Source organism: Tenrec ecaudatus, chromosome 17 (genome assembly GCF_050624435.1).
Source record: "Tenrec ecaudatus isolate mTenEca1 chromosome 17, mTenEca1.hap1, whole genome shotgun sequence".
Classification (NCBI taxonomy): domain Eukaryota; kingdom Metazoa; phylum Chordata; class Mammalia; order Afrosoricida; family Tenrecidae; genus Tenrec; species Tenrec ecaudatus.
In genome coordinates this window covers 17,377,597-17,391,885 of record NC_134546.1, presented here as the reverse complement: position 1 = coordinate 17,391,885, position 14,289 = coordinate 17,377,597, and the positions used below count along the sequence as shown (strand labels likewise).

Genomic DNA, 14,289 nt, shown 5'->3' with positions numbered 1-14,289 from the left:
GTAAGACAGGTGAGGCTAGAGAGGCAGGCTGTCTTTATTTTGTTGTTTTGTGTGCCCCAAACTGGTGCACTGAGATGGCTGGGTGAGCAGGTGCATTGTCATGGTGGCAAAACCTATCCCCCATCTGCCACAAATCAGGCCTTTTTTTGTCACACACTGTTACGCAAACTTTTCAGAACCTCTAAATAGAAAGTTTGATGAACAGTTCGACCTGGTGGAATGAACTCCAAATGCACTATCCCCCTCACATAAAAACAACAACAACAAAAAAACAAACCGAAATGAGCATCATCTTGACCTTTGATATTTCACTTGAAGAGCTCTTTTAGGGTGAGGTGACTATGGCGTCTTCCACTGGCTCGACTGATGTTTGCTTTCAGAGTCATAAGGGCACCATGTCCCTTCACCAGTAATGACCTTGGGGAAAAGTCTGAGTTGTTTCAGAGATGTTCTTTCAAAGCACAGCATGTTTCCACACGACTTTCTTTTTTCTGGTCAATCAGAACCCGAGGCACACATTTTACAGTGACCCTTCTTATTCCCAAATCTTCCATTAAAATTTCCTGAACTGAGCGCCAACATAGTCCAGTTAAGTTGCCCATCTCTTCAGTGGTCCGGCATTGATCAGAGGGCATGGATTTTGTCAGCATTTTCATCTGTTCAGGAAGTTGACGGATGTCCAGAACGAGGTTTGTCATCAATCGACATTTCACCTTTTCTGAAACAACAAAACCCCTCAGTTTTTGCTGCACTTTTCCTGAGCAGGAAACAAAATTTCACAGCTGCACGCTGCTCTTAAATTTGCCATCACGAAAATAAATGAGGTTTGAGGGAAACTGCTTTTATGAAAACATTCACTGTGACTGGAGAGAACCTCCCCAGGTGATGCCACTGGGTGCACTAACTCAGAGCGAGTTGCTCTATGCTCACCTATCAGGGAAAATGTATACTACGAAAGCTCCACTCCACCCAGAGCAATTCCGGTTGTTGGGGTACTCCTCATACATGAGATGAAGTCTTGCTATGCTTGCCTCCAAGGAGCATTCTGGCTGTACTTCTGCCAAGACAGATTTGTTTTTCCTTTTGATAGTCCATGGCACCTTCAATATTCTTCTCCAGCACCACAAGTAAAACGTATAGACTCTTCTTCACTCTTTCTTATTCAGTGTCCAACTTTCACGGACATATGAAGCAATTGAAAATACCAGGGCTTGGGTCAAGCACACTTTAGTTCTCAAAGTAACCTCCCTGCTTTCCAATACTCTAAAGAGGTCTTGTGCAGCACATGGACCTAATGCACTGCATCTTGTGATTTCTTGACTGCTGTTTCTTTGAGCATTGATTGTGGACCCACAAAATCCTTGACAATTTCCATCTTTTCTCCATTTATCATGAGATTACCTATTGGTCCAGTTGTGAGACTTTTGGTATTCTTTCCATTGAGTTGTAATCCATACTGATCCTCACCAGCAAATGCTTCATGTCTTCCTCACTTTCAGCAAGCAAGGTTGTGTCACTTGCTTATGTCAGAAGGTGTTAATGAACCTTCCTCCAACCTTGAAGCTACAATCTTTTTCTTATAATCCAGCTTCTCTAATTGTAATTTAGTATGAGTCCCCAAACCCTACCTTAAACAATTCCAATCTGATTGTTTCTTCCATGTTCTGTTCTCCAGTTTGCTTAGAGTATTATGCTTGTCAATAGAACAGGTTGAATATCATATTGTGCAGCAGTGTTAAATTGTGTTTCTAAAGATTCCAGTCTTCTCAGAGCTCTATGACCTGGAAATATCCATCTGTTGAAGGTTAGGCTATCAGCCCGTTCTCTAGAGGTTACATGGCCATGTGGCCTTCCTACTCACCATTCATCCTTTCTTTCCCTTAGGAGTGCACAGCTTTCCTTTCATTTGTCAGTGGAATTCATAATTACAGTTAGTCTTGAGGTTTCAAAAAAATTGATATTTGAATTTAAAACAAAAGATCTAATCCAAGATGATAAACTAGCATTTAGAGATTATCTAAATTGTCTTTCATCATGGGCTATAAAACTGTTGGCCTAACTCTCATCTTTAAGGTAACCAGAATTTAGATCTCTTGTTGTTCCCTTGTGCCTAGGTTTGTTGGCTCCCTTGCCCCCACCTCCTTCTCTCCTCTGTCCCCTGGAACCATTGGTCCTGTTGTTCTCTCCTTGAGATTGTTTATCCTGCCTATCTTACATAGATAGACATGAAAGAGAAAAACAAAACAATACCCTATGAATAGTTCCAGGTCTTAAAGTAACTCTACCAAGAAGTCCACAATGCATTCCGTTTTTACCAAAACACAATGAGTGTTCTGACTTTCCAAAGGCCCTTGACTAGTGAGAGACCAAGACTTGAACTCCAATGTCCATGCTATTTCTCTCACAAGCTGGAAATGGCTAGGAGTGTGGGAACCGGGTGAAAATGACCTACACATCAGAATCAATGCCTTAAAGTAAACCCTTAAAAAAAGCATTAAGTTATAATGGTGTGATTTACTGCTACTAATAACAATAATTGGACGAAGTAATTGCAAATGATTATGTGCTAGGCACTCTCTGTAATTATTAACTCAATGAATCCAGCCAACAGGAGGTGGGTACTAATTGCCTACAGATGACACAACCCTGAAGACTGGAGCGTGAGTGACAGGCTTTATTCGGGGTCTCAGCTTGGGTCTGCCCTCCCACCTGCAGTGTCCGGTGCTCATCATTGCTCTGCCCTGTTCCCTTCAGGCTGGCGTGTGGCTGTAGAGGAAGCACTGCCTAGAAACACTGAGTGGAATCAGCTGTATCTGAAATACCATCCACTCTCAGGTAGGATTCTCTGGAGAGTAATATTATCAAGGCTGGAATTTACAGACTGCTTGCAGATGATATTTTCTCCAGTTTTTCTTTCTTCCACTCCACCTCACCTCTAAACTTACGTTCAGGTCAAAGAATCAGGAGAAAAATGTTTAGACACGAGATTAAAACCAGGTGTGTTTTAAGTTATAAAATAACACTTCCATTTGGGATAAGAGCAAATGTGTGTTATTCGGAGCAACCTTTTCGCTGGGGAAAACTAGAAAAGCTGGTTATTTTCGTTCCCCAGTGCAAACGCTTCTAGAAGCTGGGTTCCATGAAGAGGAATGTGGTCTCGAGATTGGAGGAAGGCTTTTTTGTTTAACAACTTTCACTATGAAGATGACACAACCTTGCCTGGTGAAAGTGAGGAGGACTTGAGGCACTTGCTGATTGCAACCTTCAGTCTGGGGTACAATTCAGTTTAAAGAAGACCAGAATGTTCACAATCAGACCACTTGGGAACATTGTGATAAAAAGGAACAGATGGAAGTTGTCAAGGCGTTTGTCTTGTTCAGAACCACAATCAATGCTCACAGAAGCGGCAGTCAAGAGATCAAAAGACTCATTGCATGGGGCAAATCTGCTGCACAAGACCTCTCTAGAGTGTTGAAGACCTCTCTAGAGTATTGAAGACCTCTCTAGAGTATTGAAAGACCTCTCTAGAGTATTGAAGACCTCTCTAGAGTATTGAAGACCTCTCTAGAGTATTGAAGACCTCTCTAGAGTATTGAAGACCTCTCTAGAGTATTGAAGACCTCTCTAGAGTATTAAAGACCTCTCTAGAGTATTGAAGACCTCTCTAGAGTATTGAAAGACCTCTCTAGAGTATTGAAGACCTCTCTAGAGTATTGAAAGACCTCTCTAGAGTATTGAAAGACCTCTCTAGAGTGTTGAAGACCTCTCTAGAGTATTGAAGACCTCTCTAGAGTATTGAAGACCTCTCTAGAGTATTGAAAGACCTCTCTAGAGTATTGAAGACCTCTCTAGAGTATTGAAGACCTCTCTAGAGTATTGAAAGACCTCTCTAGAGTATTGAAGACCTCTCTAGAGTATTGAAAGACCTCTCTAGAGTATTGAAGACCTCTCTAGAGTATTGAAAGACCTCTCTAGAGTATTGAAAGACCTCTCTAGAGTATTGAAGACCTCTCTAGAGTATTGAAAGACCTCTCTAGAGTATTGAAAGACCTCTCTAGAGTATTGAAGACCTCTCTAGAGTATTGAAAGACCTCTCTAGAGTATTGAAAGACCTCTCTAGAGTATTGAAGACCTCTCTAGAGTATTGAAAGACCTCTCTAGAGTATTGAAAGCCCTCTCTAGAGTATTGAAGACCTCTCTAGAGTATTGAAAGACCTCTCTAGAGTATTGAAAGACCTCTCTAGAGTATTGAAGACCTCTCTAGAGTATTGAAAGACCTCTCTAGAGTATTGAAAGACCTCTCTAGAGTATTGAAGACCTCTCTAGAGTATTGAAGACCTCTCTAGAGTATTGAAGACCTCTCTAGAGTATTGAAAGACCTCTCTAGAGTATTGAAAGACCTCTCTAGAGTATTGAAGACCTCTCTAGAGTATTGAAAGACCTCTCTAGAGTATTGAAGACCTCTCTAGAGTATTGAAGACCTCTCTAGAGTATTGAAGACCTCTCTAGAGTATTGAAAGACCTCTCTAGAGTATTGAAGACCTCTCTAGAGTATTGAAGACCTCTCTAGAGTATTGAAGACCTCTCTAGAGTATTGAAAGACCTCTCTAGAGTATTGAAGACCTCTCTAGAGTATTGAAAGACCTCTCTAGAGTATTGAAAGACCTCTCTAGAGTATTGAAGACCTCTCTAGAGTATTGAAAGACCTCTCTAGAGTATTGAAGACCTCTCTAGAGTATTGAAAGACCTCTCTAGAGTATTGAAAGACCTCTCTAGAGTATTGAAAGACCTCTCTGGAGTATTGAAAGGCAAAGAGAGTATTTTGAGAATGAAGGTGTGCTTGACCCAAGCCATGGTATTTCAATAGTCTCATATGCATGTGAAAGTTGGACATGTGTGTTAGTCTGGTTAGACTAGAAAGATAAATCCAGAGAGGCTCAGATGTGTATAAGAAAGAGCTTTATATAAAGAGTAATTGTGCATTAAGAAAACATCCCAGCCCAGTCCATATCAAGTCCATAATTCCAATATTAACCCATATGTCCAATACTATTCCATAAATTCCTCTTTAGACTCACAGAATCCATGCAGAAGAACCACCTAAATGGAGGGTTTAATGGGAGACTGCTGTTGATTTCGGTCTTGGGACAAAGCAAGCAAACAAAAATCGCTCCAGATTTCTTATCCCTCAAACCTAAATAGTGGTCTAAGTGGCTTAGAAAAAGAAAAAGAATGAGGAGGAAAAGTAAAATTGGAATGGACTTGTAGTCTTTAGTGACACGCAGGTTCATTTCAAATAAACAAATAAAAATATTATGAACCATATGCACCAGCAAAACAGACAACATGGATGAAATGGACAAATTCCCCAAAAGACGCAAACTACTAAAATTGACTCAAGAAGAAATAGAAACTCTGAACAGACCTATTATAGATCAGTCTATTGAACCAGTAATAATAATTTTTTTTAAATCTTCCCACAAAGAAGAACCCAGGATCAGATGGAGTTGTCTTCTATCCACTGCTGATCTAAAACACCATTCCTTCACAATCTCTTTCCCCCAAATAGATGAGGAGATAGCTCTCTCCTAATTCATTCTATGAGGCTGGTATAGACATTAAAACCCAAAGCAGACAAAGACATCACTGGAAAAGAGAACTTAAGATTAATATCCCCTGTGAAAACAGAGGCAAACCCCTTAACAAAATGAGTAAAGCAAGTTCAGCTGTGTATAAAAGTATTGCACATCATGACTAAGTGGAATTTAGCCCAGAAATCGAAGCTGGCCACGATTCAATATGCAGGGGGGAAATAAATATCAAAGTAATAAATCATATTAAGTGAATAAAAGGAAAAATCACATAAGCATTTCAATAGATTAGTGAAAACATCTGACAAAATTCAACACGCTGTCTTTCGTTCTTTTTTTTTCTAATAAATCATTTTATTGGGGCTCTTACAGCTCTTATCACAATCCATACATCAATTGTGTCAAGCACATTTGTACATATGTTCCATCATCATTTTCAAAACATTTTCTTTCTACTTGAGCCCTTGGTATCAGCTCCTCTTTTAACCCTCCCTTTCCCTCCCCTTTGTGACCCCTTGATAAAATACAAATTATTATTTTCATATCGTACACCATCTGCTGTCTCCCTTCACCCACGTTTCTGTTGTTCGTTCCCATGGTGAGCGGAGGGTGTCAGTTGATCAGTGTGATTGGTTCCCCATTTCTCCCCCTTCTCCCTCTACCTTCCCAGGCAAGGTGACCAGACATCCCGCTTTTGGCAGGACAGTCCCGATTTTTAACAATTTTTCCTGTGTCCCGTGGCATTTTTTAAAAGTCCTGATTTTTGGAAAGAATGCACGACAAGCTAGGGTATATGGTTTTCCTCTGCCATGTGGCTATTTCCTCAGGATATGAGTTTTATCAATGGTGTCTCACTTTACCGATGTTAAAATTTGGTAGGGCCTGCCCTCTTGGTCTTGCTACTCCCATTACTGTTCCTAAGGGGTTCCTCTGTCCTGGATTCCGTGTGTTGAGAACTTTATCTGTACCAGTGTACGTGCTCTGGTCTAGCCAGATTTGTAAGGTAGAACTGGGATCATGATAGTGGGGAGAGGAAGCATTAAAGAATGTTGTTCGTTAGTGCTATGCTGAACCCTGGCTGACTCGTTCATTCCTTGTGATCCTTCTGTGAGAGGATGTCTAATTGCCTACACAGGGGCTTTGGGTCTCCACTCGGACCCCCATCATTTGCGTCTACATAATTTGATTGTTTTAGGTCTTCTGATGCCTCATGTCTGATCCAGTCGACATCTCATGATCACACAGGCTGATGTGCTTCTTCCATGTGGACTTTGTTGCTTCCCTGCTAGGTAGCTGCTTGTTTAACTTCAAGCCTTTAAGACCCCAATGCTATATCTTTTAATAGCTGGGCACCATCCGCTCTCTTCACCATATTTGTTTATGCACCCATTTTTTACTTCAGTGATTATGTCAGGAAGGTGAGCATCACAGGATGACAGGTTATTAGAACAAAGTGTTCTTGTATTGAGGGAGGACTTGAATAGAGACCCAATGTCTGTCTGTTACCTTAATATTTAACCTATAAATATATGTACACACACTTATATCTCTATCTTTATATATTAATATACTTACATATATACATGCCTATATTTATACCTCCATACATGTTTTTTGCCTCCTAGTTCTTTCTTCTATTTTCTTTTGCTTTCCTCCTGTCCCACTATCATGTCCAACCTTCATTCAACTCTCAGTAATTTCTCCTGGCTACATTGCACTTGATCAAACCCCACCAGGCATTCTACGCCCTCCTTGCCTTCAATTTTAGATCCCTTTGAAAACCCTTTCTTGACAAAAATAGTCAACCAATTAGAATTACAATGTCAACTTTTAACCTGACAAAAATCACTTATAAGTATTCACAGTTAACCTCAAACTTATACTTACTGGTGAAAGACTGAAAACTTTTCAAGACCAGCATGTTCATGCTCACTGTTTCTAGTTGGTATTATACCAGAAATCCTAACAAGATCAATGAGGCAACGAAGCGAAGTGAAAGGGTCCAGGCTGGAAAGGAAGAATGAATCCTGCCTCTGTTTGCACAGTCATGACCCTGAGAGTAGCCCTGTCTGTCTTTCATCCTCCCTGGTTTCTGCTGACGGGCAGCTTGGCCGGGAGGCCGAGGCACCATCTCACCCCTCAGCTGCATTTGCTACTCAGGTGAGGCTACCAGTCGTCAGACTTATTCCCCTTGTTCCAGGGACAGGGCCCTTTGTGTCCACTGATTCTCCTGCCCGCCTCCCTGCACCACACTGGAGGCACAGCCTCTGTGAAACTTTCTTCAGGGCCACCCGCCTAGATGTCTTTTGTTATTGTTAGAGGTCATCGAATTGATTTTGACCCATGGTGACCCCTGTGTCCAGAGTGGAACCGCCAGGGAGGCCATTTATAAGCTGCAACCCCTAGGGGTCCAGGTCACCAAATCTTTTCCCAGGGAGTCACTGACCAAGTTCAAATCATGAGCCTTTTTGGTAAGCAGCCGAGTGTGTAACAGATAGGCCATCAGAACCCCTAGATGCCTTCTTAAGCCATTCATATAGGTCGTTCAAGAGGTCAAGTTCAAGGCGGATCTCCATGCAGCCTTTCACCTTTTCAGCTACACCTCTCAAGTGGCCAGTCCCCGGGTCCCCCAAGACAGAGCTGGTCAAGGAAAGAGGCAGAAGGCGGTGCAGCAAAGAGCCTACGGGCATGGGGATGCTGGACGGTGAAGGGCCAAGCATCAATATACATAGTAAGGGAGTATGTGCAGTGCCGGCAAGGCCTATGGCTGCCATCGGGTCAATGGCAACTCATAGCGAGCCTACAGGATAGGGCAGAACTGCCCCTGTGGGTCTCTGAGACGGGAACTCTACAGGAGTAGAAAGCTCTGTCCTTCTCCCGAGGAGCGGCTGGTGGGTTTGAACAGCTGACCTTGAGGATTGCAGCCCAACTCATAACCACTACCCTACCTGGGCTCCTTCTGAAGAAATTCAGAGCAGAAATGAGAGCGGTATGGGCAAAGCAGATATGAACATTGTGGCTGCTGGAGGGGACGGGACTATGGCAGAGCAGGCTGGTGGGCGAGCGCCAGGGTGTAGATAGGCCCGAGTAGCAGAGGCACCTTGTCTTTGCTCAGGGTCACAAACAGACTGCAAGAGGGAGGTCACTATGGTGTCCCAAAGCTAAATGCCTGGCGATCTCTCAGGCACATCGGTTTCATGCCCTGGAGATTGAAAAAAGCATTCCGGTAGCTTCAAAGAAGTTCACTTCCAGAGAGAATGCGCAACATTTCTGAAGGAAAAATTCCAATAAGTGACCCACACACAGTTATTAATAGAGTTTGCTTTTGGACCATCTCTCGTCCGCTGCCTCAGGGGCAGGGAGTCCAGATGGCGAGGGCATTCCTGTGTGCCAGGCCGTGTGTGGGTCACTTAAAGTCAGCCGTCTTCAGTCGGACAGGGCTGAGTTCTCCTTCTCAGCGTGATGCCAGCAGTGTAGACTCAGCTGGAGCCCAGCCATAGAGTCCACGTATTAAATGTGAAAATAAGTGGGTTTTCATCGCCATTTCTTTTATACACATAAGCCTATAAACCAGAAAATAGCCTTGGTCAGGCCATGTGTCCTAACTTTGGATTCAGAAAGCACAAACACCACCGCTCCCTATTATATGACCGACGCAGGGATGATGGTCCAGTTGCCAGGAGTTTAAGTCTTAGTAAGGAGACAAACGGCAGAGTTTACCCTTGGAGTCAAGAATAAACATGCATTTGTAGGCCACTGGAGATCCCCTTGCAGAGGGGTCTCAGGGAGGAGACGAGCCAGATGGTGCAATGTAGCAACGATGAAAAATACAACTTTCCTCTAGTTCCTAAATGCTTCCTCCCGCTGCACTATCATTATCCCAATTCTACCTTGCAAGTCCAGCTGGACCAGAGGATGTACACTGGTACAGATAGGAGCTGGAAACACAGGGAATCCAGGACGGATGATCTCTTCAGGACCAGTGGTGTGAGTGGAGATACTGGGAGGGTAGAGGGAGGGTGGGTTGGAAAGGGGGAACCGATTACAAGGATCTACATGTGACCTCCTCCCTGGGGGATGGACAACGGAAAAGTGGGTGAAGCGAGACGTCAAATAGGACAAGATATGACAAAATAATAATTTATAAATTATCAAGGGTTCATGAGGGAGGGGGGACTAGGGGGGGAGGGGGGGAAATGAGGAGCTGATGCCAGGGGCTTAAGTGGAGAGCAAATGTTTTGAGAATGATGAGGGCAATGAATATACAAATGTGCTTTACACAATGGATGTGTAAAGATAAGAGTTGTATGAACCCCTAATAAAATGATTAAAAAATTAAAAAACAAAAATACTAATTAAAAAAAGAATAAACGTGAACACAGTCATAAAGTTAAAGACATTAAGAGAAGGTTGTTTTCCAAACAATGAAGATAGTCCCTCTCACCACCACCCCCATATCACTTGTCCTGTGAGGTCATTCATTCCTGAGCTGAAAACTCTCACAGTGTCAAAATTGGCAGGGGGACAGGGGGTGGGGGGATTGTGGATTTTTTTCCTCGGCTCCACAGCTGACATTTGTGTGGTCATAGGTAAGCTCCTTAGCCCTCTCCGCTCTCCACGTGCCTCTTCTGTTGTGCAGGAATGCTCGTGCTTGCTTCGTAAAGTGCACCTAGAGATGAGAGAAAGCTTACTCAGGTCCCAAGTCTCCCCTAAAACCAACCAAACCAGTTGTCACTGAGTTGACTGCAATTCCTGGTGACCCTGTGTGTGCCAGAGTAGAACCGTGTGTCAAAGGGTTCTCAATGACTGATTTCCTGGAGGGAGATGGCCAGACCTTTCTTCCAAGGTACTTCTAGGTGGATTTGAACCACTGGGTTAGCTGTCGAATGCTTAACGGTGTGCATCACCTAGGGACACCTGGTCCACAGTGGATATTAAGCGAATACTTTTCTGGCTCCTCTTCCCATTGTGGTGGAGAGGGCAAAAATGATATAAATCAAGTTAGGGCCAACACCAGACTCTTCACACAACCTGGGAATCAACCAGGCACCCTGGGCTCCGACCCGGCCCAGGCCTTCATCTTAATAAAATTCAGTTGCCCAACAGATCCTGCAGCTTGAACTGCCACCGTGGGCGTCCTTCTTCCCCTGCCAGCTCAGCAACCTCCTGAGCGATGCCCTGCTCCACAGCAGGGTTACCTTCATGGCTACTCTGGCACTAGCCATGCTTGGGCAGAAAGAGGGCCATACATCTCTCCACAGAAACTGTCAGGTTCTCAAACACAGCCTGCCTTCTCCGTGCCTGCACACTTCACCTCACCAGCCTGACGTCAGCCTTGCCCTTCCTGGGGCTCTGCGTGGACGGAACGGGTTCTGCAGTGAGGGCCCAACCACGGGTTTCAATAGCCATCGTGTGGGGAGCAAGACAGCGGAGGCAGCCAAGGCACCAGCGGTCTCTGGTGATGTGGCCTGGGAACCCTCAGGTCATTGAGCCAAGTGCTGTGTTGGCAGGAGTTCCTACAACCACAGAGGCCGGGCCTCCCCATGGCATACAGAGGGGCATTGTCTTGGCAGCATGAGAGACGATTCGATGAATAAGGCGGGTGGCAGGGCTGGTTATTAGCACCTGACCTCAGTTGGTTCTGTGCCCAAACAGTGAAAAATGGGCAATTCACAGAGTTCCTTTCTTTCACAAGAATGACACGACGTGGACCATACAGGCTTATTACCAGTGGCATTTGCAAGTCGGTGTCTAACTGACCAAATTTCACATGAATCTTTCTTTCCTCTGCATTGAAAGGCCGGCACTAAGATGACTCACTCATTTCTTTCTCTTGTGAAGCACTTATATTTGTCCTGGCCTGCGTGTCACAAAGTAAAATATGGCTGAGACTGACCTGTGAGGTCAGTTTGGCGGCCCCTACAGAATGTATGGGTCTAACCTGAACTTAGACCTCAGACACCCCCGAAGATCCTTCCACTAGCTTGTGGTCGGCTCCTTTTTGCTTTCCCTTCTGTGTTAGTGTGGGTACATTAGAGAAACAAATCCACAGAAACTCATATGTATAAGAGGGAGTTTTTTTGGGGTGTGAATAATTTTTAATAGGGTTGTTGGAGGTTTTCACAAACATATGGCAAAATCACGCAATGCTGCCGGCATTGGATGCAATCCGGGGCCACAAGTCCGCACACTCCTTTGCAACGGGTGCTGTGATGGCCAAACCTTTCATCTCGCCTTTATTGTTCACAATGACCCCCGCATTATCTTCGAAATAAAGAAACACACCGTCTTTTCTCCGGTAGGATTTCCGTTGCCGTATCACCACCGCAGGATGGACCTTCTTTCTGAGCTCGGGTTTGCCTTTCTTGACTGTGGCCATCACCATGTCACCCACTCTGGCAGCGGGCAGTCTGTTTAGCCGGCCCTTGATCCCCTTCACGGAGATGATATATAGATTTTTGGCTCCCGTGTTGTCAGCACAGTTGATCACCGCTCCGACCGGAAGACTCAGGGAAATCCGGAACTTTACACCGGAGGACCCACCACGTCCTCGCTTAGACATCGCTAACGCCGGAAAGAGACAGAAAGGCGAGGGAGTTTTATATAAAGGTAAGTGCACATCAAGAAAACATCCCAACCCAGTGCTGCCAAAACCCACAAGTCCAACATTGACCCATATGTCCGACACCAATCCACAAAGTCCTCCTCCATCTCACAAAACACACACTATGATGCCGACTCGACTGCAGGAGGAAAGCTGAATCAGTGAACATGTAAGCATCTCAGCGCTGGCAGGGGTCTCCACACGGCTGCTCCAGCACCTAGGACTACATCAGGGTAGGTTCATGTGGCCTCTCCTCAGGGATGTCTTGCAGGAAGTCAGCCTTGCCAGCTGAAGCAGGGAACTGGCTAAGGCAGCTGCACCCTGGTCCGACCATCACAAAGCAAGAGACCCAAGAACTAGAAAGGGGAGGCTCACCGAGCCATTTATCTCTCCGCCCTTCAATTAATCCTACATGTGTTTATTGACCAGGTTGGCACAATAGACATTAACTGTCTCACCTTCAGAGATGGTTTCAAATCCTCAGCTCTCTGTCCAAGCTCCCTGTTCAACCCATTAGCTACAATCCCTCCAGAGAGCCTGTCTCCCACTTCATCAAGGGGACTGGGGTGGACACCGTACACTATTTCCCGTTCCTGCTCCCCACTTCCCAACTTAGGCACAGCCTCACAGCCTCTCCCATCTGTCCATCTGTCCCTCTAGCCCTGAGGCTCAGAGGACCAGGGTTTAGACGTGCTCACAGCCAACCCCTTCGTCTAAGGTCCTGATTTGTGACTTTCCCCTTCCCTCAGAGATCTGAGTTTACCAGGCAGCCCCTCTCTCTCCTATAGCTCCTAAATTGCTCCGCTCTGCTGGCTGGCTTTCCCCCTACTTCCTATGTGCATGAAGCGATCTTTCCCATCCCAATGATCACCCACCAAAGGGTAGATTTCTCCTTGTACAGCCACGATTCAAGAAGCGGGTCTACACTTGCGCTCTCTCTTACTTGTTGGTCTTGCTGTGAGGAGGCATCAAGCCAGTTCTGGGCCCATAGCGACCTGCCCGGCCCTGGGCCGTCCTCACAGTGGTTCCTCTGTTCAAGCCATTGTTGCAGCCACGGTCAGCCATCTTCTTGAGGATCTTCCTCTTTTTGCTGTCCCCCCCCCCTTTCCAAGCTCATGCTCATGTCCTTATGCAGGGACCGGTCTCTCCTGACAACATGTCCAAAGTACATGAGACGAAGAAGTCTCGCCATCCTGCCTCTAAGGAGAATTCTGGTCCTGCCTCTTCCAAGACAGCGTTGTTTGTCCTTTCGGCTCCAAGGTACTTTCCATAGTCTTAACCAGCCGCCTACTAACGCCTCTGCAATCAACCTCCTGCCTCCCGCTGCCCTGCCACTTCCCTGGGAAATGGTACCGGGGTTCTGAGAGGTGACATCAAGGTGCTTCGTAATCCGTATCACAGTGGCCTTTTCTGCAGAATTTGATATGCAGATCACTGCTTTATAAAAGGTTTCTCTCCCCATTGTTTCCAGAACAATCCACCTGTCCCTGCCTGTAGCTGCTCCTTCTCAGTGTTTACTGCTTGGAGTACTGCTACTCTTTCTCAATTCTCACCTGTGTTTTCTCTTTCGCTCATGGCTTTCCTGTCACCTTGGACCGAGGACCTTCAAGCAAACAGATCTAGCCTTGACCAATCCCCGCCCCTCACCTTGTTGTGCATCAGAGCTTGGTGGGCATCTCCGTTCAGTTGATGTAGCGGGATCGCAACCTCAACATGCCTAAAGAGGAGCACATCTTTCTTCCTCTCCCCGTTCCCCGATCTGCTTTATCGATCGCATACCCACCACATTGGAACACCAGACCACGGACTCCACATTCCAGACGCCTTCCTCTCCTTTCTCCCCACCTGCAAATCGTCACGACATTCTGTCAATTTCATCCCCCGAGAACCTCGGTGTCCTCTTCCTCCATTCTACCCGTAACTCCCTTCATCTCTGCCGACAACTTTCTGTCTGATTTCACTGGGCTCATCCTCGAACTCACCTGTCACACGGCCCGTAGCACGGTTTAAATAAAGGACCGGCTGCTTTGCCCCACGCCTGATGTACTCATCCATGTTAAGGCAATCGGCCCACCCAGACCCTGTAGGACGGAA

The 14,289-nt window shown here is 45.4% G+C and overlaps 1 protein-coding gene across 1 annotated transcript; it reads right to left on the bottom strand.

Annotated features, from left to right (window-relative positions):
• Window positions 1-11,730: 11,730 nt before the first annotated feature.
• LOC142430712 (large ribosomal subunit protein uL14-like) lies at window positions 11,731-12,153 on the bottom strand. Its single transcript, XM_075535724.1, has one exon. The coding sequence runs from the start codon at window positions 12,151-12,153 to the stop codon at window positions 11,731-11,733; it is 423 nt and encodes a 140-aa protein (XP_075391839.1).
• Between the last annotated feature and the right edge of the window lie 2,136 nt (window positions 12,154-14,289).

Bases quoted from the DNA above. Each gene is read 5' to 3' on its own strand.
- LOC142430712 (XM_075535724.1), bottom strand. From the start codon at position 12,153: ATGTCTAAGCGAGGACGTGGTGGGTCCTCCGGTGTAAAGTTCCGGATT.